Here is a 24850-nt window from a genome sequence, read left to right as displayed (position 1 = left end):
CTCAAAAGTAGACAGTTCAGTGAAACCACAGGTATTTGTTTTAATTTTTAAAGGTATGCATAGGTGAAATTATCTCAGTTTCAAAGCGTTGGAATGTAAAGACAGTTGAAACAAAAAGGATTTTTTGACTTATTGTTACCATAAATACTGTTTACTAAAAGTAAAAAAAAAAAAAGCAATTAACACAGTCCCAGTTTTACGGCATGTTTTAACAACATGCGAATCCAAGTCTCTTTAAGGTTGTATAATTTAGGTTTTTACAAAAATAAAACAAAAAAAGCTAGTTCCCTTAGATAGCACCTCCTCGCAGTGTTTATTGATACGGAGGAGCTGCGGTGACTGTCTGGATGCACTTCAGCACAGCTTCAGACACACAGCTGCTGTCAAGCTCTCTCAGGAGAGTCTGCAGACAAACAAAGTGATAGAGAGAAAACAGCTTGATGCGGCGTTTATCAGAGTAACTAGATGCTTAACTTTGTAACCGTGATGAAATTCTAATAAGTCACTCGTATAGAGGTTTACTGATTTATAAATGTATTACTTTCACTTGCGAACTTTCAAATGAACCATAAATAAAACGGGACAGTTTCACCCCTCTGTCTGAAAATCCTTCTCTTATAACTACAAGATTCGACACAAAGAATAATAATAATAACAATAATGTTCATTCTCACCTGTAGCTTTCCCTTAGAGCAGTGGTCGAGAAGCAGTAAACAGTGGGAGGCTTGGGTCATGAGCTGCTCTTTCAGCGGCGCGGGTAAAGACTCAGACGAGATGTCAACCAGAAACCTCAGAAGACTCTGAGCTAGTGAACCCATTCTCTTCTCCATACTAGAAACACACAGGAAAGACACAGCGCGTTGCTGCGAAATGCATCTGACAAAAGCAAGCGTTGTTATAAAGCGCTACGGATGCTCACCGCGGCCAAGCAATCTGTAGAGTTTTTTGAAGAGCATCCAGGATACTTAATCTGGCTTTCTCCTCCGGAGCATCGGAGACCTCCAGGTATCCCACAATCACCCTCTCCAGCCTCTTGAGGTGACGAACGATTACTATACCCATCCTGAGACAACAACAACAACATGCCAGACTGGAACGTCAAAGGGGCTAAAGTTGAGGAATATTATAACAATTATGCTAATAAAGTCAGTTAATGATATTGTGAAGTGTACAACATAGTAATAAATATACATCAACATGATTTATTTTTTTAATATAAAAGCTCACCAAAAATATGAACAGGCAATAAGTGAGATTTTTAGAAACACTTGGCTACAAACAACTGCAGCGATGCCAAAATGGTTTTTATTACTAATTAACATTAAAGAAATGGATGCTATTTGATGAACTGTGCATTAAACAATTTTTACATGTGAATAAAAGCTTAAATTAAATCAGCTCATCATAAAAAGTGACTCTGATTAAAAAGCTCACTACTTTTACAATGTCAAAAGTTATAAAATTTGAAATATTTGCTGGACTTTCCAGTGGACACAATACATTTAAAACACCGTGTATCGAAGATTACTTTTTTGTAGTGCTGTCAAATGATTAATATCATACAAAATAAACGTTTTTATTTACATACCACATGCATGTGTACTTATGCATATATAAAATATATTTTTTAAATATGTCTATACATTTATATTAATTACAAGATTAATTGTTTGACAGAACTAATTTTTGAGACTGAGTAGCACAACTGATTACAATCTTTAATTTTTAGTATGATATCGCCTGAAAATCTTTGATAACACATTAATGTCACAGAATATACAGTCATGTGAAAAAATTAGGACACTCTTTGAAAGCATGTGGTTTTATTGTAACATTTTTAATAAATGGTTATTTCATCTCAGTTTCAACAATACAGAGAGATTAAAAGTAATCAAACTAAACAATGAAAACTGAACAAAAGTCTTTTCAAGATCTGTGTCATTCTACAAAAATGCCTATTCTAACTGAGGAAAAAGATAGGACACCCTCACATGTATTCCCTCTTAAATTGGCTCAGATCTCACACAGGTACATCACACCAGGTGCACATAATTAGTAGATCGTTACTCTGCATGTTGAATGAGGCTTGCCCTATTTAAACCTCAGACATTTAGTTTGGTGTGCTCCTGACTGTTGAAGTGAGAGTGAGCACCATGGTGAGAGCAAAAGAGCTGTCAGAGGACTTCAGAAAAAAGATTGTAGCAGCCTATGAGTCTGGGAAGGGATTTAAAAAGATCTCAGAAGATTTTGAAATCAGCCATTCCACTGTCCGGAAGATAGTCTACAAGTGGAGGGCTTTCAAAACAACTGCCAACATGCCCAGGACTGGTCGCCCCAGCAAGTTCACCCCAAGAGCAGACCGCAAGATGCTAAAAGAGGTCTCCAAAACCCTAAAGTGTCATCTCGAGAACTACAGCAGGCTCTGGTTACTGTTGATGTAGAAGTACATGCCTCTACAATCAGAAAGAGACTGTACAAGTTTAACTTGCATGGGAGGTGTGCAAGGAGGAAACCTTTGCTTTCCAACAGAAACATCAAGGCCAGACTGACATTTGCCAGAGATAAAGTTGACAAAGACCAGGACTTCTGGAATAATGTTCTTTGGACAGATGAGTCCAAAATTGAATTATTTGGACACAAGAGCAGAGGACATGTTTGGCGTAAACCAAACACAGCATTCCAAGAAAAGAACCTCATACCAACTGTGAAGCATGGAGGTGGAAGTGTCATGGTTTGGGGCTGCTTTGCTGCAGCAGGACCTGGTCAGCTCACCATCATAGAATCCCCCATGAATTCTACTGTGTATCAGAAGGTGCTTGAAGAACATGTGAGACCATCAGTTAGAAAATTAAAGCTGAAGCGGAACTGGACCATGCAACATGACAATGACCCAAAACATACTAGTAAATCAACCAAAGATTGGCTGAAAAAGAAGAAATGGAGAGTCCTGGAATGACCAAGTCAAAGTCCAGATTTGAATCCCATTGAGATGCTGTGGGGTGACTTGAAAAGGGCTGTCTGTGCAAGAAACCCCTCAAACATCTCACAGCTGAAAAAGTTCTGCATTGAGGAGTGAACCGTCTCACTGCCGTTATTTCAGCCAAAGGAGGTAACACTCGCTATTAGGGGCAAGGGTGTCCTATCTTTTTCCTCAGTTAGAATAGGCATTTTTGTAGAATGACATGTACAGAAGATCTTGAAAAGACTTTTCTTCAGTTTTCATTGTTTAGTTTGATTACTTTAATCTCTCTGTATTGTTGAAACTGAGATGAAATAACCATTTATTAAAAATGTTACAATAAAACCACATGCTTTCAAAGGGTGTCCTAATTTTTTCACATGACTGTACATACTTTCAGGTTAAACGTTCTATAGTAACTACTGAAGCTACTAATACCGACAAGGCTACTTGAGTGCTCACCTCTCAATAAACAAGACGAGATTTTCGGCATAAACACGCCGGAGGTCAAGCTTGTGCTCCATTTCCATGTATGTCAAGATGTGCCGGAGCACATAGTCAAAGTGGTTCAGTTTGCGCGGCAAGCCCGAGTGCACTGGAGGTTTCTCAAGGACCGACAGCAAGTCCAGAAGACAGGGCAGCACGACCTGAAAACAACAGCAACGAGGTGAGACGGATAATGAAACCCGCGTTCAAGTACACACAAGGTCCGTGCGGGTGGAAGAGTCACCTGTATGAGTGCAGCTTCAGATGTGTGCAAGTGATTGAAGAGGGCGTGATAGAGCACCTGAGCTCGGTTGAACTGCCTCAGATCAGCAGCGGGCTAAGAAAGGAGAACATCAGCTGTATTACAAAAACTTACAATGCCTTCTAGGACTTGATGTCTTGTTTACGAATGTCAGGAACACAATAAAAGCAATTCAAATTCAGAGGAACAAACTTTGAGGATGACTGACAAAGATCAGGATTTAAATGAGTATGTTTATCACCGATAAATCAATATATTCCGGGATCGCCTTTTGCCTCCATATCAGCAGTGTCTTAACGATGCAGCATTTCGCTGCTCTGTACGCAGGTTTAGATTCTGCACGGACGTGTCTTTTGCAGATAGACAGTATTTCAGGGAATGACTTACCACATTGAGAACGATGTGATGCAGGCAGTGCACGCCCAGTACTTTGTTTTCTGTGCGATAATCATCAGATATCAGCAGAGACGGAGGGAACACCTTCTCCAGATATTCGGTTAAAAAGGGCCGCTCAACCTGCACCAGCATCCAGCAGAACACGTGCTTCACCGCCTGGTTACGCTTCCAGCGCTCCCTGGACACAAACAGCACAAGCTTGAGGGCATTTACTACCTTATATTGATGTGCTCCTGCCATGTGATTTAAAGAATAGTGGATCTTCAGGAAAAAACACTCCTTAATTTGATCATGCACGCAATGGCAAGGAAATTACTAGGACACAAGCACAATGCTTGTAGGGCAGTGGATTTCCATACTTGCTTTCCACAGTGTTTTGTGTGGTTACTGAATGAGGACTTTTCACTTAGACAATTTCACTAATGACAAATATTTCTGTCTGAACCAATCCACTGGATGTATATAAATTGCTAATTCACTTTTTTTTTCTAGCTGATGGAGTATTACCGAGTTAACAAATATTTTAAAATACCTAAAAACAGCTTAACATTACTTATAAAATATTTTTATTATTATTATTTTTTTACTTAAAGCAAAAAAATATATATAAAATATCGACACAATCATGTAACTGTTCCAAAATATGTATTAAAACATGTACAAAAAATGTTCATCAGGCACCAAATGAAGAAGACCTGATGGTTAAAACGTTGGAAATATTTAAAAGTTATTTTTAAAGCAGTTACATTAGCCTATGGACGTTTCTTTTGCCCATTTATTGTCCCGCACCTGTACCCTTATTGCGTTTGTGGGATGTGCATGCCTTCTTTGTATTTTTGATGCTGAACAAAACCAATCAGCAATATAATTTATATTCACTATAGAAATATAGCTAATATTAAATTACCTTCCTTAACATTTTCAGGCATGGGAATATTAGAGTTTTATTAAAGTAGCACATAAACGTCCAAGTTCACCCTAGTATAAATAATAAAAGAAAACTTTGATCAGTGTGTCTTATAGACGATATACGTCTTGACTAGCCATGCTGACAGAAAATACAGTTTTATTAAAAATGCTCATTTTTGCACAGCTAAGAGAGGCCGATGCCCTGACTTTCTAAACGTACTTGGTTAATTCAGGCTGCAGCGCGTCGAGGACCGGCCTGAGGAGTCCAGTCCGGCCCCGGTCGGGTGCTCCGGACAGCAGCTCCTGCACCGACCCGCTGCCCGTCAGGGACACCGCCGACGCGAGCAGCTCCCGAGCGCCGGTCCTGGACGCCTCGCTGCTCCAAGGCTGCTCCTGCAGGTGCGCGACGCTGAATATACAGACGCTGGGGGCTAGCGTGCGAGCTAGAGAGCCGACATCCGGACGGTTCCGGTGCTCCAGCGCCTTCTGGATCTGCGCGCACAGCGCCAGTAACACGGCGCTGACCGCCTGGGCTTTGGCCGGTATGTCCTCGTAACTCTTGGCAGGCAAAGCGCCTCTGTCCGTGTCGCACACCGGCAGGGCAGCGCAACGAGTGAGTGCGTTCACCAAGCCCAGATACTGGCCTCGCAGGTCCGCGTTCAGCGCTTCAGGGAAGAGCCAGTCGAGCGGAGCGAGCGAGAGCAGCTCCGCCGTCTGCCCGAGGATCAACGCGCGCTCCCCCGGCGCTTCCTCCAGCTCGAGCCGCTCGTGAATGCGGCCGAAAGCGGAGCCGCAGGACTCCGCCGTACCTCCCGTTTTCATCCCCCGGAGAACGTGCGCCACGTCCATCGCGCTCTCTCACATTTTACTATACAAAAACCGCACGGCAAAAGTGCTTCTAGCTATTTCCTATAACGCTTAACAGCTATAACTTGCGTTTTGGGAATCATTTCGACAATACGGCTCTGCTCCACGAGCTAGCTTAGAGAGAAACGATTTGCTCACAAACACTGTACGCACTTCTGTTTGAAAGTGCGACCTTAAAATAGTTCCCCAGAAACGCGACTGTTCACAAGGTTCCCGTGCTGTTACGCTTGAGGTAAGAAAAGTGTTGTTCGCCAAACTGGGAAGTAATACTGTAAAGTGGCGTTTACAGGCAAATACAAATTAACACACATTTTAGAAACGCTGGCTCGCTTTTATTTTTACATTTATGCAATACATTACCCAACAGGTGGCGCGGTAGGTGCAGGAATTAAGTGAATAAACGCTTCTGCATTTTTTTTGTCTAGTAAGCTGATTATTGCTATTATGTTTTATGTTATTAATTATATAGTTTAATACCTTTTATCATGCCATCTCATGCTATGCTTTCACGTTGTTCACTGCATTTATTGTAATGTGCACCGTCCAAAATATTTCTAAAAACCACTGTAATATGAATTCAGTTAAAAGCCTCGTGACACTTGCGAGACTGTTTCACATGCATTTATGGGACAAAATGAACCGATCCTAAATTGTACTCATATGAATTCTAAATCATGCTTTGATGTGTTTTTGTCTTGCTTGTCTTTGTCTTGTCATTTTCATGTACTGACTTGTGGTTGTATTATTTTAACTATAGTCTGTTATTTGATATCGTACTATAGATATATTTAAATATGTGGCATATACATTTCACCAGAAAGGACATTAAAGTATATTTAAGTTTACCGTAAATGCTTGGCAGTATGTTCGGCAGCAGACTTCAACCATATTTTAAAGACAAATGATTGACTGTTATTATTAATAATAATGATATTACACCTAAAAATTCACTCAGGTTCTACATAAGCGGCTCACTTTTACACTGCAATACATTTCATTAACTAAATGACATTAAATAACAGTGTCCAAAACATTACAATCTTACAATGTAAAGCATATAACTGGACATTTTGTGTCAAATTAATGAAATAGCATGCAGTTGGTAGTTACTGTTTATATCAGTATTTATATGTTAATGGCACAAAAGGCACCTATTTTGTGTAGTGATCAAGAAGAACCGGTTATTATGTTATCAGTGGTTTCTAATTTGTTGTCAAACTTGAAGGTACCCTTTGTCCGTAGCGATCCAGGCCTTTCCCCTGGGAATCACAATCATCAAATTCAGTAACATTTGATGCATATCCAAAGGAAATTAACAGTGAGTCACAAGAGGCACGAAAGAAGGGATTTTCTTTTCATTGCCGGAGTGCAATCCTAACTTGATGATGAAAACAATCGAATCAAGTCGATAAACTAGGCCCGTTTATTTCATTCAAACCCACCGACGTGACGAGACACAGGACGAGCAACACTTTACAAGCTTACAAATACGATATTCACTTTGTGCACAAAAAATGTGATCGTGGTGCAGAACAGAGATAGTTCCAATATTATTCATTTGAAACCTTTTGAATCGGGGCTAATGGTTTGACGGCGGGTTCCTTTATAGGTATATGTGCGTCACTCTTCAGTGTCCTCCTCGCTTTCATCACTCAGAGGGAATTCCCTGTATCCACGCTGTGTATTGTAGCCCTTCACATGCATCGGACACTCCTGATTTATAATAGCCTTTAGAAAGAAGCGTCAGGTGTCATTACGTAGCATTTGTAAGCATACTGAGACAGACATGCATGGGTTTCTCACCATCTTCTCCTCCTGAACAGCAGGACTTTTGAGGAAGAAGCAAAGGGGTGCATACAGGATGTTGATAACGCCGATGATCACCATGAGATTGGAGAAGCCTATGGCTCTTACTATAGCCCCTCCGGTCGATGGACCTACGGTAGGAAGGAAGAGTCAGTTGGGCTCCTGTTTTGATCAGGAAATACATCTAAATTGTGACAGAATAAGATTAAATTGTAAAACAAGATTAAATGTAGTCCAATACAGCTGCGTTAAGGGCAATTACCAACAGCAAATCCCATGCAGAGGGCAACATCAGCAATGGCATACACGCTTCCGTAGACAGACACGTGGCGAATATCCACTAGGTAACCCATTATAGCCATCATAGACGAATCAACCATTCCTACAAGCACAAATGATTAGAGCTGAACATTTCATACAATCTGGTAGAGTTATGTATTTTAAATGGAGAGCATAGTTCAATGCAAATGTAAATTCTGTCCTTGTTTACTCTCATTCTCCTGCAGAACACAACTGATATATATATATATATATATATACATATACAAATATTTACCGATGGCAAATCCCAACCCTCCATTGGGACCAATAAGCCCGTAGATGTCTTTGGCGAAAGGAACCTGCAACAAATTCACATAGTGATACGATCACCACAGTCCTTTCAAGAGATTGGGGTTGGTGAGCTTTCTAAAGATTTCTGAAATAAGCTCACATTATTTGATGAAAAATACAGTAAAAAAAACCAAAAACAAAACATTGATATTGTAAAAATATTGTTACAATTGTATTTACATATATTTTAAAATGTAAAAAGCTAAATTTTCGTCATCATTACTCCAGTCCTATGTGTCACATGATCCTTCGGAAAACATTTTAATATGCCCACTCTGTGTATTTCTCATTATCATATATTTGTGGGAAAACACGATTCATGCAGAATAGGAAGTTCAAAAGCATTTTTAAAAAAATAGAAATCTTTTGTAACATTATAAGTCTTTACTGTCACTTTTGATGAATTGAATGCATCCTTGAGTTCTCTAAAAAAATTAATTCATAAAAATGACTTTGAAGCACAGTGTTCGGTTTTGTTCAGACATGCATGGGCCAGGTGTAATAGACAGGGTTTAATATGTGATACTCACGCAGAGCAGACTGATGCCGACTATAAGCATGCCGATCATGGAACACAGCCACCTACATCAGAGAGGCATTTCTAAATGATGCAGCTCTTGTCTCTCCAAATGACTTACACATGTGCTTTTCAATGCATTTATTTTGGGACGTGCGAGAAAGTGTATTACCTTCCCATTTTATTGGCCAGGACACCAAACAGATTTGTCCCAATGAGGTAAGAAACACTGGCAGGTAGGAAAGCCATACCTGCAATATCGGTAGCCACGATTAGCTCAGCAAACAGAAGCACAGAAAAGATAAGCACATAAAACACAGTCCTTATGTTTAACATGGTCATAGGAGCCATCAGGAAGCTCTTAGCTGGCTTCTTCCAACTCATATCTTCTCTAGAAGCCACATGTCTCACGTAGTCCTCCCTGAGGAGGTATCTAATGACAAAATGGTTCAGACTACTTTCAAGTGAACTACTTTAACATTGCATTTGTGCGAGAGAGGAAACAAACAGGAGTGAAATAACGTGACCTAAATAAGCAGGAAGCGAATCTTCACATTTTAATGGCGTGGAATAATAGAGTTTCTTACCAAGCTGCCATTTTGGCGAGCACATTGTTTGCATCATCCAGATGGGAAGAGTGGGCTCTAAAATAGCCACCCCCATGTTTGCAAAGCACAACGACCCTGTAATTATATACAGGAACCATAATCTTAGTCATCATTCACTCGGCACAGCTCCTCATCCGCTTCATTTACAAATCGTTTTAGCTGTTCACATCAAAACACTGGGCCGTGATTATATGGAGGCACACGGGTAATTACAGAAACTGCTACTACACCTCCACGACAACTTTTTAAACTGGTTCAACTGTGGGCAGTATTTGAGGATGCATTTGATTTTATTTTATATACACACACACCTGCACTAATGAGTATGTAGGGATCCTTCAGCAGATTGAGTAACGGTGTTCCTTCCGCGCTCTAAACAGAAGACACACAGCGCTTCTCAGTCTCTTCTCTTTTATCGACTGTTCATATCTCACGTTAACTATCGAACGAAACTACTCACCCCCGGAGATATTTTTGAGGGCTGAAGGATGCAGAGCTGGAGCGCTGGCGTGGACATTTGTATTGAAAACGGTCGGATAAATAATGAGATGTAAAGCAATGAAATTAAAAGGGCAGATTTATACGTTTTACTAATACCTTACCTCCATCAAACACAGCCAAGAAGGCAAGGACGAGGAAGGGAGAACTTTTACCAACAAACTCATACATGACGCTGCCAAATGGAGCTCCAACTGAAAATAATATCATTTTGCAGTGTTAAAATCGTCAGTTTCTTTTAGGTATTGCTAGTGATTTCCAGTAGTTGATGTCACTTTACATTGTTAACGTATATTGTAATAAAGCACATTAAAAGGGCTATATAAGACTGTATTAACGTACTGAGCACTCCCATGGCAAGTCCTCCCAATGCGATTCCCATGGCAATTCCTCTCTCGTTGTCATCTGTGTACACACTTGCTAGCATTCCCAGACCTATAGAATTACACAGTCAATTAAAATGTTTGGTTTTTCGAGAGAAATCAATACATTTGTTCAACAAGAATGCATTAAATTGATCAAAAGTTACAGTAAAGACATTCAGTAAACGCTGATGTATTGAGGTTTTTCGCTAGTCAAAGAGTCATGAAAAAGCCATCAGCTTTCACAAAAATATTACGTAGCACGGTTTTTCAATAAGAAAATCAGCACGTTAGAATGATTTCTGAAGGATTATGTGACACTGTAGACTGGAGTTACGAAGCTTAAAATTCAGCTTTGCATAAACAGGAATAAATTACATTTTAAAATGTATTAAGACAGAAAACATTTTACATCGCAGGCCCAATAATATTTCACAATTTTCCTGTTATTACAGTATGTTTGATTTCTGATGTTTTTTAATGGCATTTTATATCCAGTGTTCGGTTCATTATATCAAGCATGCTAAATCACATATTATACCTGCCACAGAGGAAAAGGATGATCCAATTCCCTGCAAAGAGCGGGCGAAAAACAGCAGCCCGTATGTCCCCGAGAAGGCAAACACTGCAGAGAAAGCATTCAGAGTCAGAGTCCGCCTCATTTCACGTGCATTAGCCATATAAACCATGTGAAACCATTTAAAGCAAAAATATATTGAATTTCTCAGTCAGCGATCACAGAAGTGTATTCAAACAAATTTACGAGCAATCATTTTCATTAATTCTACGCAGTGTTCATATTCAAAAGTCAATGTTTGATTATATTCTGTTGAGTCACCGCTTGGTTTCTCTATTGAAAAAAAAACAGCATATGCTGATTAGGTTTGTTTTTAAGCATGGCAGCTGGTTTGGGCTGGTTTAAGTTGGTTAAACCAACAGGAGCTAACTAGCTTCGGACCAGCACATGACCAGCTGTAACTAGTTCAAACCAGCAGCCGTGCTTCAAAACGTACCTAACCAGCAATATAAAATCTTTCAATGTAAAATCTGGGACCTTAAACAAAAAGAGCTGAGAACCAACATACTGTTCTCATTCTATTTCATGTTTTACTTGTTTCTGTTGAAAACAAAATATATTTTGAAGAATGCTGGTAACCAAACCAGGATAACCAAAAGTGACTGGGGATCAGAAACTGTTTGCATAACCTTCAGGATTTCTTATTTTATGTTGAATTAAATTAAAAGGTTTGCATCAACTTGAGTAAATGATGACAGAATTTTTGAGTGAACTATTCCAATAAGTTCATACATTTAGAAAAAAGGAGTGGATCAGTTTAATAGTCATAATAAAGTAAATGACACACATTATAATCCAATTAATATGATTTCCAATCATGCAATGAAACATGACTTACTTATTGTGGAGACAAACATGATGATAAACCCAGCGAACATCGGTATGTGATATCCAATTCTATAAATCAGAAGTTTGAATTAGATCATTCATGATCTACACTGTAAAAGTTGTTTCAACTTTAAATAACTAAACATTTTTAGTTGGGTCAACTAAAATATTCCAGTTGTCACTTGAATTGACTCCACTTTTTTTTTTAGGCAGCAGGGTTTGCAGCAACTATTTTTTTGTACAGTACTAACTTCAGCTAAATAGCAGTCATTTTAGATGACCTGCTCACAGCGTTTATGTACCTGTTGGTCAGCGGGCCCACAAACGGGTTGACCATGAGCTGCACCAGGGCTTTGGAGGCAAACAGCAGCCCAACTCTCACATTCTCCTCTTCCAGAAACTGGCTGTCGTCTTTACACCTGTGTCGCTCGGCGGAGCTGCTGTTGAGCGCCGAACTTCCATTAGCGCCGGAGGAGATGCTGAGATTGGCGGTGCTGATGCTGAAGGTGCTGTTGTCGTACAGGGAGAAGATGGAGGTGAAGGTGGGCTGATCCTCGGAGGGGGCGGCAGACGGGCGCTCTTGTGCCTGGTGCTCTATGGCATACAGGTAGGTTGGGATGATGGGAACTGGAGGGAATGAGAGGTGACGTGAGGATGGGAAGAGGAAGAACCCGTACATGTGTGCGTGTTCGCGAGTAACCCTTCCCCTCCACCTGCTGCGGACCGCATGAGACAGAGGTCAGGGCAGATGCGAGCGGATAAATGTCACGGGCGAGACGAGAGCACAGTCCAGCATAGCGCTTGACTTTCTCTCTGACGTTCCTGTGTAATGCTTTTGCCTACAGAATGGACTCAAGTGGAAACCTGCAATGCAGATGGCTAAAAGCATGCAGACAATGTAATCAACAAGTATGGCGAGATCAGGAACTTACATACACTCACTGGCCGCTTTATTAGGCAATACTACTTGCTAATGCAAATATTTAATAAACCAATAACATGGCAGCAAGTCAATGCTTTTAGGCATGTAGACATGGTCTGCTTTGTCGGTGCCAGATGTCTGAGGAGAACTAGAATGGTTCTGAGCTCATTGAAAGGCAACAGTAAGTAAATTAACCTCTCGTTACAGAAGAGCAACGCAACAGACGGCCTTCAACAGCTAAAGAGCCACTCCTGTCAATGAGAACAGGAAGCTGATGCTATCACACCAGCTCACCAAAAGGGTTGCCTGGTCTGTTGATTTCTGTTGATGTCTGACTTTCGATTGCTAGGGTCAGATTTTGGCATAAACAGTATGAGAGCATGGATCCATCCTGCCTGGTGTCAGTGGTCCAGGCTGCTGCTGTGGGCGTAATGGGAAGGTTTCTCGACATACTTGATACCAATTAAGCGCTGTTTAAACACCACAGCCTGTGTATTGTTTCTGTCCATTTTCATCCCTTTGTGACCACGGTGTGCCCATCTTGTGTTAGCCACTTCCAAAAGGATAATGTCACAAAGCTCAAATCATCCCAAACTGTTTCTTGAGCATGGCCATGAGTTTGTTATACTCACAGTCACAGATCTCAATCAAAACGAGAGTGTTTGGGAAGTGTTGAAAGGGAGGTTCACATCATGGATGTGCAGGCCACAAATCTGCAGCAACATCACGATTCTGCTATGTCAACAGAGAGCAACATTTTTTTCTTTGTGTAGTTTTTTTTGTAGCTCTTTGTTGAATCTATTAAGGCAGTTCTGCAAAACTACTAGAAAGGCGTACCTAATACAGTGGCCAGTTAGTTCCCTGTTGAAAAAAAGTGACTAGCCCCTGTTCAGGACCAGCTCAAGAACCACTAAGGACCAACCTAAACCAACTAGCATACATTAAAAAATACCTAACAATCATGTGCAGTTTTTTTTTTTGTAAACAGAGTGCACATATAGTGTTCATTTAGTGTGTCTAAATAGCAGTGATGCCTGCCTCCATATTCCTAGCGAAAAAAACCTTATTATTTGTTTAGGGTGGCTGTTTACTTACCCACAACCGTTAGCAGCATGTTATCCAGGAGCAGGGCCACACACACAATGACAAGCACCAGGCGGGGAGAGCCCCTGCTCTCTCTGATCCAGTCCATAGGGTTCAGCATGGCCATGATGCAGCTCTGTCACTGGACACAGTCGCCGGTCAGATTAGCACAGTATGTATATTCACGTTTATTAAGTATTACACACAAGGTTTTGATGCCCTCAGACTGTATGGAATATTTGCAGACCACAACAGGTAGAGCATATCTAGTATTCAACAGGATATCTAGGAGCTTCATAGTACTTAGAAGGAAAATAACAGCAACGATTATTGGAACTTAAGAAATGAAACGGATCTTGATTTTGGATTCATTGTGTCTTATCATAGAGTATGCATGAGGTCCTAAATCTTAGGTTTTGATTCATTTGTTTACGATAATAATGTAAAAATGTGCAGCACCATGATTTATCTGAACACAACGATGTATAATGAATTACAAAACGTTATGATATCATTACACTTTTATAAAAAATGGTCAGAGGTGGCCGAAAAACTTACTGAGAACTTACTGATCTAAGCCATGTCCGACTAATATCCACGAACCTAAAATATAGGCGCCGTACCAGTTCTCAGGGCTCTATGCAGTCTTCTAGGACGTGTGGAAGAGCTTGAGGACAGCTAGATGAGCTCTTTGTTCCAGGGCAGGAATTACGTGCTGTGAGATTGAGTTTCAACAATATGATTACAGCCGCTTTAGGGCACGCGAGGAACAGCCTCAGTGTTTCAGAGCGCTCCGTTTATCTTCGTCTGTCAATGTCTTATCAATTTAGTTTGTGAGCAGCATTTTGTGTTTTTGAATTGAATTTCTGTTCTTGTGCTCGCGACTCAAAGATAACGTACCTGCCGTGCCGAACGCTAATGCTAACGTTGTGTTCATTTTCACATTTCAAAAGTATAGGATATAAATTATTTTATTTTAAGACATGCAATGCTGGTATTTAGCAGGGGTGCATCAATTGATCAAAAAGTACAGTAAAGACTCAGATTTGACATATTGAGTAGCACAGCCGTTTTTAACATTAAGAATAAATGATTCTCGAGCAGCATAATAGAATGATTTCTTAGGGAACATGTGACAATTCAGCTTTGCATCACAGGACTAAAATGCATTTTATAATATGAAACAGTTGTTTTTAACCTATAATAATTTTTTTTTACCCTTTTTTGGACCAATAAATGCAGCATTGTTATTTCCACTCTGTACCTGTCCTATCAAGCACACACAATAAGGCTTTACAACACCTGTGTCAATACTTGCCCGTGTGCAAAATGTTGCCGACATTAGTCATCTCCCTTATTCTCTTAACCAGCTAGCACTTAACCTGCCAACATCATCATTTTGCGCTTCATAAAGGTCTCAAGGAGAGGGTTTTCTGTGTGATTTTAACCTTTATCAACTTACCTATTAGTATTTTGGCTAATCATGCATTGTGCATCATGCAAGGCTCCGTAACATTTAATAACGTCAAACGTGTAGTCCTTAATCAGTCTCTCGATCAAGACATCGTTTAAGAGGTTAATGAATCAAATCATTGCCTTTTAAGTTATAATATATATGTAAAACAAGTAACTTAATACGTTTAGGGTTAGTCTTACCTTAGGATGCATTCTCTTCTTCAGTGCGCGAGTGTATGTCCAGAGCAGGTGTGTGATGCAGGGGTCACTTGTTGCCTGCGTGTGAGCCGTTGAGGGGTCTTTGGAGGAAATATACAGACATGCACACGTACACGCACACACACAAACACTGCGTCATAGCGGGAGTAATTGTGTGCATCTGCTGCTCTTTATTGGCTAGGTGAATGACCTGCAGGCTTCTTTTCACCACAATGAGCCTTTATCCGTGATCTCGCATCCAGACGCAGCACACACAATCAGCGGCCGCTGCTAGCTTTTACTTGGGAACACTGCTCCGTCAGCGACCTAATCGCCGCACTGTGAAACCACTGCATGATTGTTCATTAAGTCTCTGAAATAATATCGAAAGTCTGGAAGTATCACGTGAAAGCGCATTTCTGTTGAGGAAGCGTCGTAACCTGTGATCATGTGCTTGTGTTTTCTGCCTGTGTCGTTTGGTTTCCTGTGTAACGTTAATCTATTCAGCCACCGAACATCTATGGAAAATGTTAAATGACTCAACAGATTTCACCTTTGCCCTGTGCCATCTCTGGTAGTTCAAATATCCCAGCGCACGCACACACACACACACACACACACACACACACACACACACATATATATACACACACATACACACACACATATATATATATATACACACACATATATATACACACACACACACATATATATACACACACACACAGGCTTTCCGGAAATGCTTTACTTAGATTAACTCAAATACAATATAAAAGCATGACGTATAAATGTTGGATAAAAGTAAATAAATGAAAAACTTAAAAGCCATATAGTCGTTAAAAAACTGAGAAAAGTGGCAAAGGACAACAAAAACTTAAAATGTCATTAAATATATTAGCGAAAACCATAATAGCAAACTGATGATACTAAAAAGCGTTGGGTTTGGAGTACATGACTGGCTTTTATAAATCAGCCTGAGGCTTTGAGGACTGGTGGGTGATCGTCCATCACCTGCCCTCTGTTCAGCACACACACACACACACACACACACACACACACACACACACACACACACACACACACACACAAAGAGACAGGAACACAATCAGTTCTGACAGGAATCACTTCATTTAATTAGAGGGAATTGTACCTTTGTATAAAAGACAGTAAAAGTTGTGTAGGAATATAAATGGCATTTCTGGAAAAGTGAAAAACACACAGGAAATTTAGTGTGGGCAACGTTTTGTAATGTTAAATAGCAAAAGCTTATGACGTTAAAATGGCAAAAGCTACAACTCAAGAAAACATGTTACCCATAATGCCTTGTCCTATAATGTGTGTTTTGGTAAGGCATTTTAAAGACATATTTGTTGTTCAGAATTAATAATATTTACAGACATTTTGTTTAAAAAGTTAAATATTTGGTTAATAATATGGTTAATATTAATATTTGATAAATTAAAAATATATATATATATATATATATATATATATATATATATATATATATATATATATAAGCCTAATTTTATATGAGCCCTTGAGTTTGTGCTACTAACTGATACTTAAACAAACTAACATTATTTTTGGTCTGAAGCTTGGAAAATACTGATTGAGCTGATTGATCTCAATATAATTTAAGTATATTTAAATTGTAATTTCTGAGTAAATAGATACATATAGATACACAGATAGATACACAGATAGATAGATAGATAGATAGATAAGAGGCACGGATAAATTATGTATTTATTGTTACAAGTTTGTTGTACTGTTTGCTGACTGTAGACGGTCCTCGTTGTAAATTGAGTTACTTTATTATTGATCCTATTGCACTACTTTGTCTTTCCGAGCTTCTTCAAGGATCATGTAACGCCGCGTGAAGAATCAGGCTACGACAAATTAAAACAGCTCATTTCTAATTGATAATTTGCCAAACAATAAATCTGAAGTTGACACGACAGGAACGTTTAGGCTGAACGTATTCACGCCGGGGTCTCTGTTGTCACGCGCCTCCGCGCGCGGTGAGGGACGTGGATTTCGCGCTTCCCGCCCTAAGCCGGCGTTCAAGGCGCACATAATCACCTGTTCCGCTCCAGGAAACGACTTACATCCGAGTCGACTGATGCGGTTCACCGATGGCTGCCATTTAAAGGATGTCGTATTTTTTCATCATAACAAGTTTCAAAGGCGTTACATGTGTAAAGGGTCTACGAGGATCGACGTGCCATGAAAGGTGCAGCCAAGCTTTCATGTTTGTTGTGCGTACGGGCCATAATTTGCCTTAATTACCACCGCGATGCACTACACACTTCCTACATGAGCTGAGACTATAAACACCGAAACACTCAGAAAGTAACCGCTAATGAAAGACCCATTCTTTCTTTTTTCTCACCCCCGTGTTTAATTAGGGTAATTGCCGCAGGTCCATTAAAACGCGGCGCGGGTCGCTCTTCCTCACTAGAGCTCCACATCTCGCTGCTGCGCACAGCCTCCTCGCGGTCGGGACGGTTTGGAGAGCACCATGCAGGCGGTTCGGGTCATGTTCTGGCTGTCTGTTGTTTCTGCTGGACGGTGCCTGGACTCCAACATCATCCGCTCCTCCAGAGAAATGACAAACTCCCAAGAGGTATAATTACTTTTTAAATATATATTTTTGCGCTTTCACGCTGGAGTAAGTAAACAAACCTACTTGCATTTATTACTCTATAATGTCTTGTATACTGATGCGTGCTAAAAGCAGCAGAACTCACGACTCCTGTCTGTTTGGGGATCTCTTCCAGTCAGTGTTGCATCTCCAGAGCGGCACGGTGCTGAATTCCCACAACTCTGTCAGAAGAAGCTCAGGCGCGCAGGGAATCAGGGACGCGTCTCCTCCCGCGCGAGACTGCGCCGCCGCGCAAGTGAGGCTGCTAAAGATCTGATAAAATCACAACTTTCAGTACGTTTGAGCTTGTCTTTATTCGCCTGCTGTCTTTCACAAGGCGACTGAATGCAGAGGCTCAAAGAAGAAACAGCGCAATGCTGCCAAGACAAAGGTTCAGCTGGATGTGCGAGGAGGTCAAAAGGGTAAGCCTGGATATATATATATATAATGGTTTCTGGTCATAGATTTGGTCAAGTGATGCTCTATTAATTATTGTCAAGGACAGAAGTCAAAACGAACTGTGGCTCATAATTTATTTTCATATTGAGTGTGACACGCAGTTTATTTTTTTATGATTTATGAGAAGAAAACCGCTTTAAACCTAAGAATAAAGAATATAAATATTGTTTTTTGTTATAGCCATAGTTTTTTGTTATAGCCATAGCGATGTTTTTTTTTGTTTAATTACTTAGGCCTTTCATTATTTAGTTGAAAAAATCACTTCTGAAACGACAAGTTAAAACATCGCTTTTATGCACGCCTTATGACTTGTGGCAGAAAGGTTTTCATTTACCACGACAGTCGAAAACAACCGATACTTAAACACCGGAGAACGTGTATTTTGAGGAAATGTGTGCATTTAATTGCTTTTAATCTTAGATTAAACTGTGAAACGTTAGTAGATTTTTTTCTGAGGGCAGCACTATAACACTGTTTGATTAACCTAAAGTACAAAATACAACTTTTTAAACCATAACCGTTTCTGGCTCGATCGGCCACCCTTAAGAAAAGCTCAAGTCCTCCTAGGCCCGCCCGCAGTGATTAAGCGAGTTCTCCGCCCGCAGCGCCCGAGATGTCCCCGTGCGTGCGCTCACGTGACTGCGAGGAGGGCCTGTGCTGCGCGCTCTACCTGACCGGGAGGAGATGTCAGCGCGTGCCCGCGCTGGGCGAGGTGTGCCTGCTGCGGGGGCGCGCCAAGTTCCGCAGGAGACTGGAGCGCTGCGACTGCGACAAGGACCTGCTCTGCCGCGCGCTCCCGCACAGCCCGCGCGGACACGGCGTGTGTCACCCGGACCCCAGGAGCTGACCGCGCGCACCCTCGAGCGGGATAACTAACGAGAAACGTGACAATATGTCTTTTTTGAACTGAGGATACCGGGGTTGTTGTAAATAAAGTTGTTTCTATGATTCCTTCGCTTATATATATATTAAAAAAAGCATGTAGAAGTCGCAAAATATGTATTGAAACGCAACGCTGATGACGCTTTTCTTTCAATGCAAGTAAAGGTTTGACTCGAGCGCCCTCTGTCGACTATTTCAACGAGGTTTGCTGAGCCTCGTCTTTCAACTTCCGGGAGTCTTATCAGCACGTGCCTCTAGTGTCTGAGGTTATACGTAGGGCGAGCGCTGCTCATAAGTGCATTGACACGTCCGTCGCCGTGTGTTTTATACAGCAGGGTGGGCAGACCGCCTTATAAGCAGCATTAGAGCTGGCACACAGCGTTAGCTGCGCAATGACACCCTGTTCTGTTCACAGCACTCCCTTCTAACGAGCTGATGAAGTGAATTAAACAAGGGAGGTGTATAATGCGCCGTGTTAATGAGCAGGATTGTAAATGTACACATCTAAACAGCTCCTCGTGGATTTTAATAAACGCATTTTATTATTCAACAACGCCACGTTCTCTCATTGCAATTTAAGTAACTTGAACGCCTGAAATGTACAATACGTGCACGCGCAAATAATCTGTTCATCGTTTAGAGCTCACAGGATTGCCATGCAGTAAAACCAGTTGCATTTTTAAACGTAACATTAATCTTAAATAACGCGATGCATCGACAGACGTGCATTGGACTCACAGGGCCAGCAGGCACGAGCGATCGAGTTACAGGTTCACTTTAATTTGGCACCAAATGTTAACAGAGCTAAGATTACCCATTCGCCAGCTGTCCTCTTGGCCGCTATCATGACTCATAAAGATAGGAATAACATTATGCGGAATGACACTACATTTAATACATGTAATCGAGATACAATGAGTCTTATTTTTAATGGAATATTGCACTAAATAGGATTCATCTGTGCTTAATACACGCAGCAGGGCAAGGGAGGCACAGTAAATCCAAAAACGTCTCCTAAATGGTTAACCCTGGATAAAACTGAATCCCCGGTTATCTGTAATATATAATAGTTTTCGAACTGCTCATACTAAACCTGGGGTTAAAGGTTACTTTCTTAGTTGCGGTGTCACCGATTGGACGAACAGCAGACAAGTTATTTAAACGGATTTCCACGTGTATCGCCAGTTATTTACAGAAGAACAAGCTCCTTAACCGCAAGCGATTGGTGCTGGAAATCATTTATCCTCGGCTGAAACTTTCGCGTCTTCATGGAGCGCGCGGGTCATGGCTGCTTAGCAACGACAGACGCTACAGAGCGCTTTGGAAACGAGAAACCTAGAAGAAAAAAAAAAAAAAAAAAAAGACACGCACAAAAAAGGCAAGACAAAGAGACAGGAGTATGAAAGCAAACAAGACAAGAATTAGTAGTTTTAAGGCTACTGTTTAAACGACGCGCGTTTGTTTCGGAAGTGACGCGGCCTCGCTGCTCTACTCCTGATTGGCTGTCTGTTGCCAAGCGTCCAGCAGCGACAAACGCCTCTCCGTTTCACACTAAAACTTCACACCGCTTTGAAGTTACAGGTGTGAAACGTCTTTACCTGGGGTTAAAAAGCCCTAACGACTTATCAAACTGGTTACCTTTTTTTTTTTTTTTTTTTTTTTTTTTTTTAAACATGCGTCACTATCACATGGCTTTAAAAACAAGTGTGTACTACATGTTAACACATCTGAAGTCACAATAGCCTTGATTTAACAGATTCAAAGTTGCCTGCAGGGCAAGTCCATTAACTCGAACTGCCCTGCCCGGATTCACAAGCTGAACCACTAGAGGATTAGACAGCTAGAAATCCAGACAGCTTCATGAGCCGGATCAGCAAGTTCTCTGAAAAGAGCCCATTTAAAATCGAAAGAGCTTGCAGAGTACGTTAACCTGAATCAACAAAACAAAAAAATAAGCTTCCAAGAAATTTCATGTCATTGTTCCCCTTTATTTTCAGACTTTGAGACACGAATTGCAAGCCTACAGGACTGCATTTGCAAATGAAAACAAAACGGCAACTTGTCAAAGACGGACGACTGAAGGAGATAGTGAGGGCTTGTAGATCGTGGACAGGAATGTTGCGGTTAGCGGCAGGATTTGTGAAAGGGGTCACTGAGGGGTACTAGACTAAGGTGGAGGTTAGTGGTTGAGGCGTTTACAGCATGCCACAGTCAGCGATGACTATCTTGGCCTTGGGTTTTCCACTACTGGAGCCCAACCCTTCCACCTTCTTGACGACGCCAAGGCCTTCCACGACCTGTCCGAAGACGACATGCTTGCCGTCCAGCCTGGGGGAGGAAGTTCACGTTTAGAAACAGCCAAGACAAAAAGAACCACAGCTCTCAAACCGAATTCAATGCCAGCGAAAGAAAGCGTGGAGAGGTCAGAAAGGGATGGATCCCGTAGACGCCGCTCACCATGAAGTAACTTCTGTGCAGATGAAGAACTGGGAGCCGTTAGTGTTGGGGCCAGCGTTGGCCATGGACAAGCAGCCAGGGGAGGTGTGTTTCAGGGTGAAGTTCTCATCCGCAAACTTGTTGCCATAGATGGACTTTCCACCAGTTCCGTTGTGGTTCGTGAAGTCTCCTCCCTGCATCCAAAAGGTCTCAAGATTAGTAGCCAAGATCTCAGGAGACTTCAGGACAGGGTTTAAAAAGCAACCGACTCTCCAGCCAATCTGGAGAGTTACCAGCTATTCAGAAACTTCATTTAATCAAAAATTAAAAGCACATTATCGAAAGTCGTCGCTGAGACTTAAATTTGAAAACGGTCAACTATTGAATTTGAGAATCAGAATTGATGCAAGTTCAGAACGGCAAATCAGGGTTTAAACCATTTGCGTCAGTCAAGAGAAAGGCTATTTGATAAGCATGCAGTTGTTTGAAGACGAGGTACTGTGGGAAATATTAAAAGCACAATCCTCAAGCACTGAGTCAAGTCAGTACATGCACATGTTTCACACACAAAAAAAAAAAAAAAAAAAAGTGAAAAGGCTGGGCAGCTGCCAGAGATTTAGACCGATGCAAAATAGCACCATGTACAAAATGCTAAAAGCCCTTGTCCAGCGTATGACCCTCTTTGCTTATTTGCATATGTTGGAGGACACTTATCAAATCATAACGGACTATGAAGTTGTTACACCAAAGCAGCTATATTTCCTCCTGAGTGAAGGTTTCCCGCCACGCAGCTGGGGCTTAGTCTTTCTTACCTGGCACATGAAGCCGGGGATGACACGATGGAAGGAGGACCCCTTGTAACCAAAGCCATTCTGACCAGTGCACAACTGCCTGAAGTTCTCTGCAAGACAACAGACAGGCGATGAAGACCAACAGAAATCAAGAGAGACATTAAAAGGACACAAAAAGGTATGGATACCTGCAGTTTTGGGGACAACATCAGCTCTCAGCTGCAGAAAGAAACAAAAGCGTCACATTAAAAGTCCCATTTCAAAGGAAGACTGCATCCTCCAGGTCACATTTGTAGGCTGCATACATTATGCAGATCTCATTTATGAAGCCTACAAAAATGCAGAGGCAGCTTTCCGTTTAAGAGGCGTCCGGGGTGTTTCCGTCAATGACTGATTTGCACCTCAAAGAAAACGTTTTAACTTTTAAATGGAATACACGGTTGACTTCAAAATTTAGTATGAATTTACGCATGGATTATTCTCCAAGTGTAAACGGACAGAGGAAAACCCCCCCACAAAATTGTTCAAAATAGTATTAAAAAAAAGGAAACAAGACGATAAAAAAACAAACAAACCTAAACTATAAACCCTTAAAATCTGTAACTATTTGAACTTGGCATTGATGTGATTTTCCCCGTTTTAGTCTTTTTATTTGTTTTGATTTGTTTATTGCCCTTATATGCCAGATTGGGAAAAAAAAAAAAAAAAAAAAAAAAAGTTCACGAGGCCACGAGCGTCTCGTCTCCACGTGACCGCGCTGCTGCGGCCTGTTAAACGCTATGCGGAAGACGCGCGCGCACAAAAAGGCACGGAGCAAGCAGCACATCGCGTGCATCTACGCTCGGCGCTCCCGTGAACGCACGCGGTGGCGCGTCTCTCCGAGGGCGCGGAAGAAACCCCGAGCACGCGAGCCTGACGCTTACAATTTTTTTCCAAACGTAACCAAAATGGCCACCGATCTTTTTTTTTTTTTTTTTTCCCCCCAAACACCCTCACTTAGCGCCGCGTTCCTCAAATATCCTCATTTAAAATGAGCCTTAATACTCAAGACGGGACACCCGGCGGCAGTCACGAGAGGCCGGGTCCGGCGGCTCGTAACGGGATCTCCGCATGCCCTCTCCCCATCGGCCGAAGTTTCCAGAACCTCCGGACGCGCGAGCCTGCGACTTTAAATAGCCGCGCCGAAACGCTTTGTAGCGAGCGCCTGCGTCTCGGTGGAGCGTGAACCTGAAGTTTTGGCGAGAGTAAAACAAACCAGCCTACGGGGAATCCGGGTTAAACAAAGGAGCAGCGGCCCCTGCCCATTCGCGCACTCCCGCCTGGCACTTCCGCGTAGTTTTCCACCCAAACCAGCCTCCAAGTCTTTGTGCGGATGCTCCTCGTACGAGAAACCGATTCCGGCAGCAGACTCTGTCGGCGAGTCGCGAGAATGAATAAAAAAAACCGCTCAACTTCCAGTCAACGCGGCCTAGCTGCGACACCGAATCAACAACTGTTTATACATCGATATAGCGCCACAGCGGAAGTAATAAAAAGCAACGCGCAGCATTAACAGTGTTAAAACCGCACTGTCAGATTCCCGACTCCCAGAGTCTCACAGGGCCTCAGCAGCTTAATTTTATTTGGCAGGCAGCGCAACGCCGGCCCTGCTTTGATTCGCCAGTTAATTGCGCAACCGGGTTAAGCGTAACGAAATAACGAGATTTGTTTAACGTTAACGGGAACGCAAAGCAGGATAACATCAGTGAAGTCGTGCGGCTCATCTAGAGCGATTGCGGTTGTAGAGGAGCTGCACGACTTGCAGGAAAGAAGTCGGTGTTACTACAAAGGCAACTCTCCGGAGCGGAAAAGTACAGGCTTTTTCGTGCAATACGAAAGCGTTTTGTTTTTTTTAATTTGCGTGAGATGTTTACCTCCATGATCACTTTTCCGAGTGGCTTGCCGTCGGCGGTGATGTCGAAGAAAACTTTGGGGTTTGCCATGGCTTTAGATAACGCTGGTCTGAAGCGCGTATACCGTGCGTCCACCGACTGCCTTGGAATGAAGAAAAGACCGGATGAAGGCCGCCAAGCTTTATAATTACCGGAGAGTTACGTCACGAAGACTCATCTGTCCAATGAGAGCGCTCCAATGCTTTGAGTGACACGAAGGCGAACCAATGAAATAGCTGCATTTAGAACGTGGCAGAGACGCACGCTTTTGGGAAACGCGGCGTGAAGGTGGCTTGACCAGTTGCTTTAAGAGATATATTAGGGTATGTGGTCTGTCTGAGCATTTCCTATTTGAG

General features: G+C 41.7%; 4 protein-coding genes across 4 annotated transcripts; 1 reads left to right on the top strand and 3 right to left on the bottom strand.

Annotated features, from left to right (window-relative positions):
• Positions 1–15: 15 nt before the first annotated feature.
• tti2 (TELO2 interacting protein 2) lies at positions 16–6069 on the bottom strand. Its single transcript, XM_043247207.1, has 7 exons — positions 5233–6069; positions 4095–4281; positions 3690–3782; positions 3422–3606; positions 920–1063; positions 675–831; positions 16–403 (listed from the first exon to the last, which is right to left on the bottom strand). The coding sequence occupies exons 1-7, from the start codon at positions 5859–5861 to the stop codon at positions 314–316; spliced, it is 1485 nt and encodes a 494-aa protein (XP_043103142.1). The 5' UTR covers positions 5862–6069; the 3' UTR covers positions 16–313.
• A 1215-nt stretch (positions 6070–7284) lies between these two features.
• Positions 7285–15836, bottom strand: LOC122350816 (chromaffin granule amine transporter). The gene is made up of 16 exons (XM_043247550.1): positions 15349–15836; positions 13705–13834; positions 11990–12314; positions 11698–11756; positions 10824–10907; positions 10263–10355; positions 10025–10114; positions 9883–9926; positions 9734–9794; positions 9402–9497; positions 8987–9065; positions 8828–8879; positions 8242–8305; positions 7948–8067; positions 7683–7816; positions 7285–7607 (listed from the first exon to the last, which is right to left on the bottom strand). The coding sequence occupies exons 2-16, from the start codon at positions 13817–13819 to the stop codon at positions 7500–7502; spliced, it is 1524 nt and encodes a 507-aa protein (XP_043103485.1). The 5' UTR covers positions 13820–13834; positions 15349–15836; the 3' UTR covers positions 7285–7499.
• Positions 15837–17820: 1984 nt separating this feature from the next.
• On the top strand, positions 17821–21577 carry LOC122350560 (dickkopf-related protein 4-like). Its single transcript, XM_043247166.1, has 4 exons — positions 17821–17977; positions 18132–18251; positions 18333–18417; positions 19060–21577. The coding sequence occupies exons 1-4, from the start codon at positions 17873–17875 to the stop codon at positions 19299–19301; spliced, it is 552 nt and encodes a 183-aa protein (XP_043103101.1). The 5' UTR covers positions 17821–17872; the 3' UTR covers positions 19302–21577.
• ppiaa (peptidylprolyl isomerase Aa (cyclophilin A)) lies at positions 21304–24636 on the bottom strand. Its single transcript, XM_043247167.1, has 5 exons — positions 24477–24636; positions 22752–22782; positions 22585–22673; positions 21794–21966; positions 21304–21664 (listed from the first exon to the last, which is right to left on the bottom strand). Exons 1-5 carry the CDS (start codon positions 24543–24545, stop codon positions 21532–21534), a joined length of 495 nt encoding a protein of 164 aa, XP_043103102.1. The 5' UTR covers positions 24546–24636; the 3' UTR covers positions 21304–21531.
• Between the last annotated feature and the right edge of the window lie 214 nt (positions 24637–24850).

This window comes from Puntigrus tetrazona, chromosome 8, assembly GCF_018831695.1.
Source record: "Puntigrus tetrazona isolate hp1 chromosome 8, ASM1883169v1, whole genome shotgun sequence".
NCBI lineage: Eukaryota > Metazoa > Chordata > Actinopteri > Cypriniformes > Cyprinidae > Puntigrus > Puntigrus tetrazona.
The sequence above is the reverse complement of the archived record's forward strand: the minus strand, read 5'-3'. Positions and strand labels throughout refer to the sequence as shown.

Coding starts and splice junctions, on each gene's coding strand:
- LOC122350816 (XM_043247550.1), bottom strand. CDS start 13,819: ATGGCCATGCTGAACCCTATGGACTGGATCAGAGAGAGCAGGGGCTCT. Junction 8,068..8,241: donor AGGGTTGGGATTTGCCATCG/GTAAATATTTGT, acceptor TTGTGCTTGTAG/GAATGGTTGATTCGTCTATG. Junction 7,817..7,947: donor CTGCATGGGATTTGCTGTTG/GTAATTGCCCTT, acceptor TTCCTACCGTAG/GTCCATCGACCGGAGGGGCT.
- LOC122350560 (XM_043247166.1), top strand. CDS start 17,873: ATGCAGGCGGTTCGGGTCATGTTCTGGCTGTCTGTTGTTTCTGCTGGA. Junction 18,252..18,332: donor GAGACTGCGCCGCCGCGCAA/GTGAGGCTGCTA, acceptor GTCTTTCACAAG/GCGACTGAATGCAGAGGCTC. Junction 18,418..19,059: donor TGTGCGAGGAGGTCAAAAGG/GTAAGCCTGGAT, acceptor CTCCGCCCGCAG/CGCCCGAGATGTCCCCGTGC.
- ppiaa (XM_043247167.1), bottom strand. CDS start 24,545: ATGGCAAACCCCAAAGTTTTCTTCGACATCACCGCCGACGGCAAGCCA. Junction 22,783..24,476: donor TCGGAAAAGTGATCATGGAG/GTAAACATCTCA, acceptor TTCTTTCTGCAG/CTGAGAGCTGATGTTGTCCC. Junction 21,967..22,584: donor TCCCCGGCTTCATGTGCCAG/GTAAGAAAGACT, acceptor TTTTGGATGCAG/GGAGGAGACTTCACGAACCA.
- tti2 (XM_043247207.1), bottom strand. CDS start 5,861: ATGGACGTGGCGCACGTTCTCCGGGGGATGAAAACGGGAGGTACGGCG. Junction 3,783..4,094: donor ATCACATCGTTCTCAATGTG/GTAAGTCATTCC, acceptor CTCCTTTCTTAG/CCCGCTGCTGATCTGAGGCA. Junction 404..674: donor GCTCTAAGGGAAAGCTACAG/GTGAGAATGAAC, acceptor GTTTGTCTGCAG/ACTCTCCTGAGAGAGCTTGA.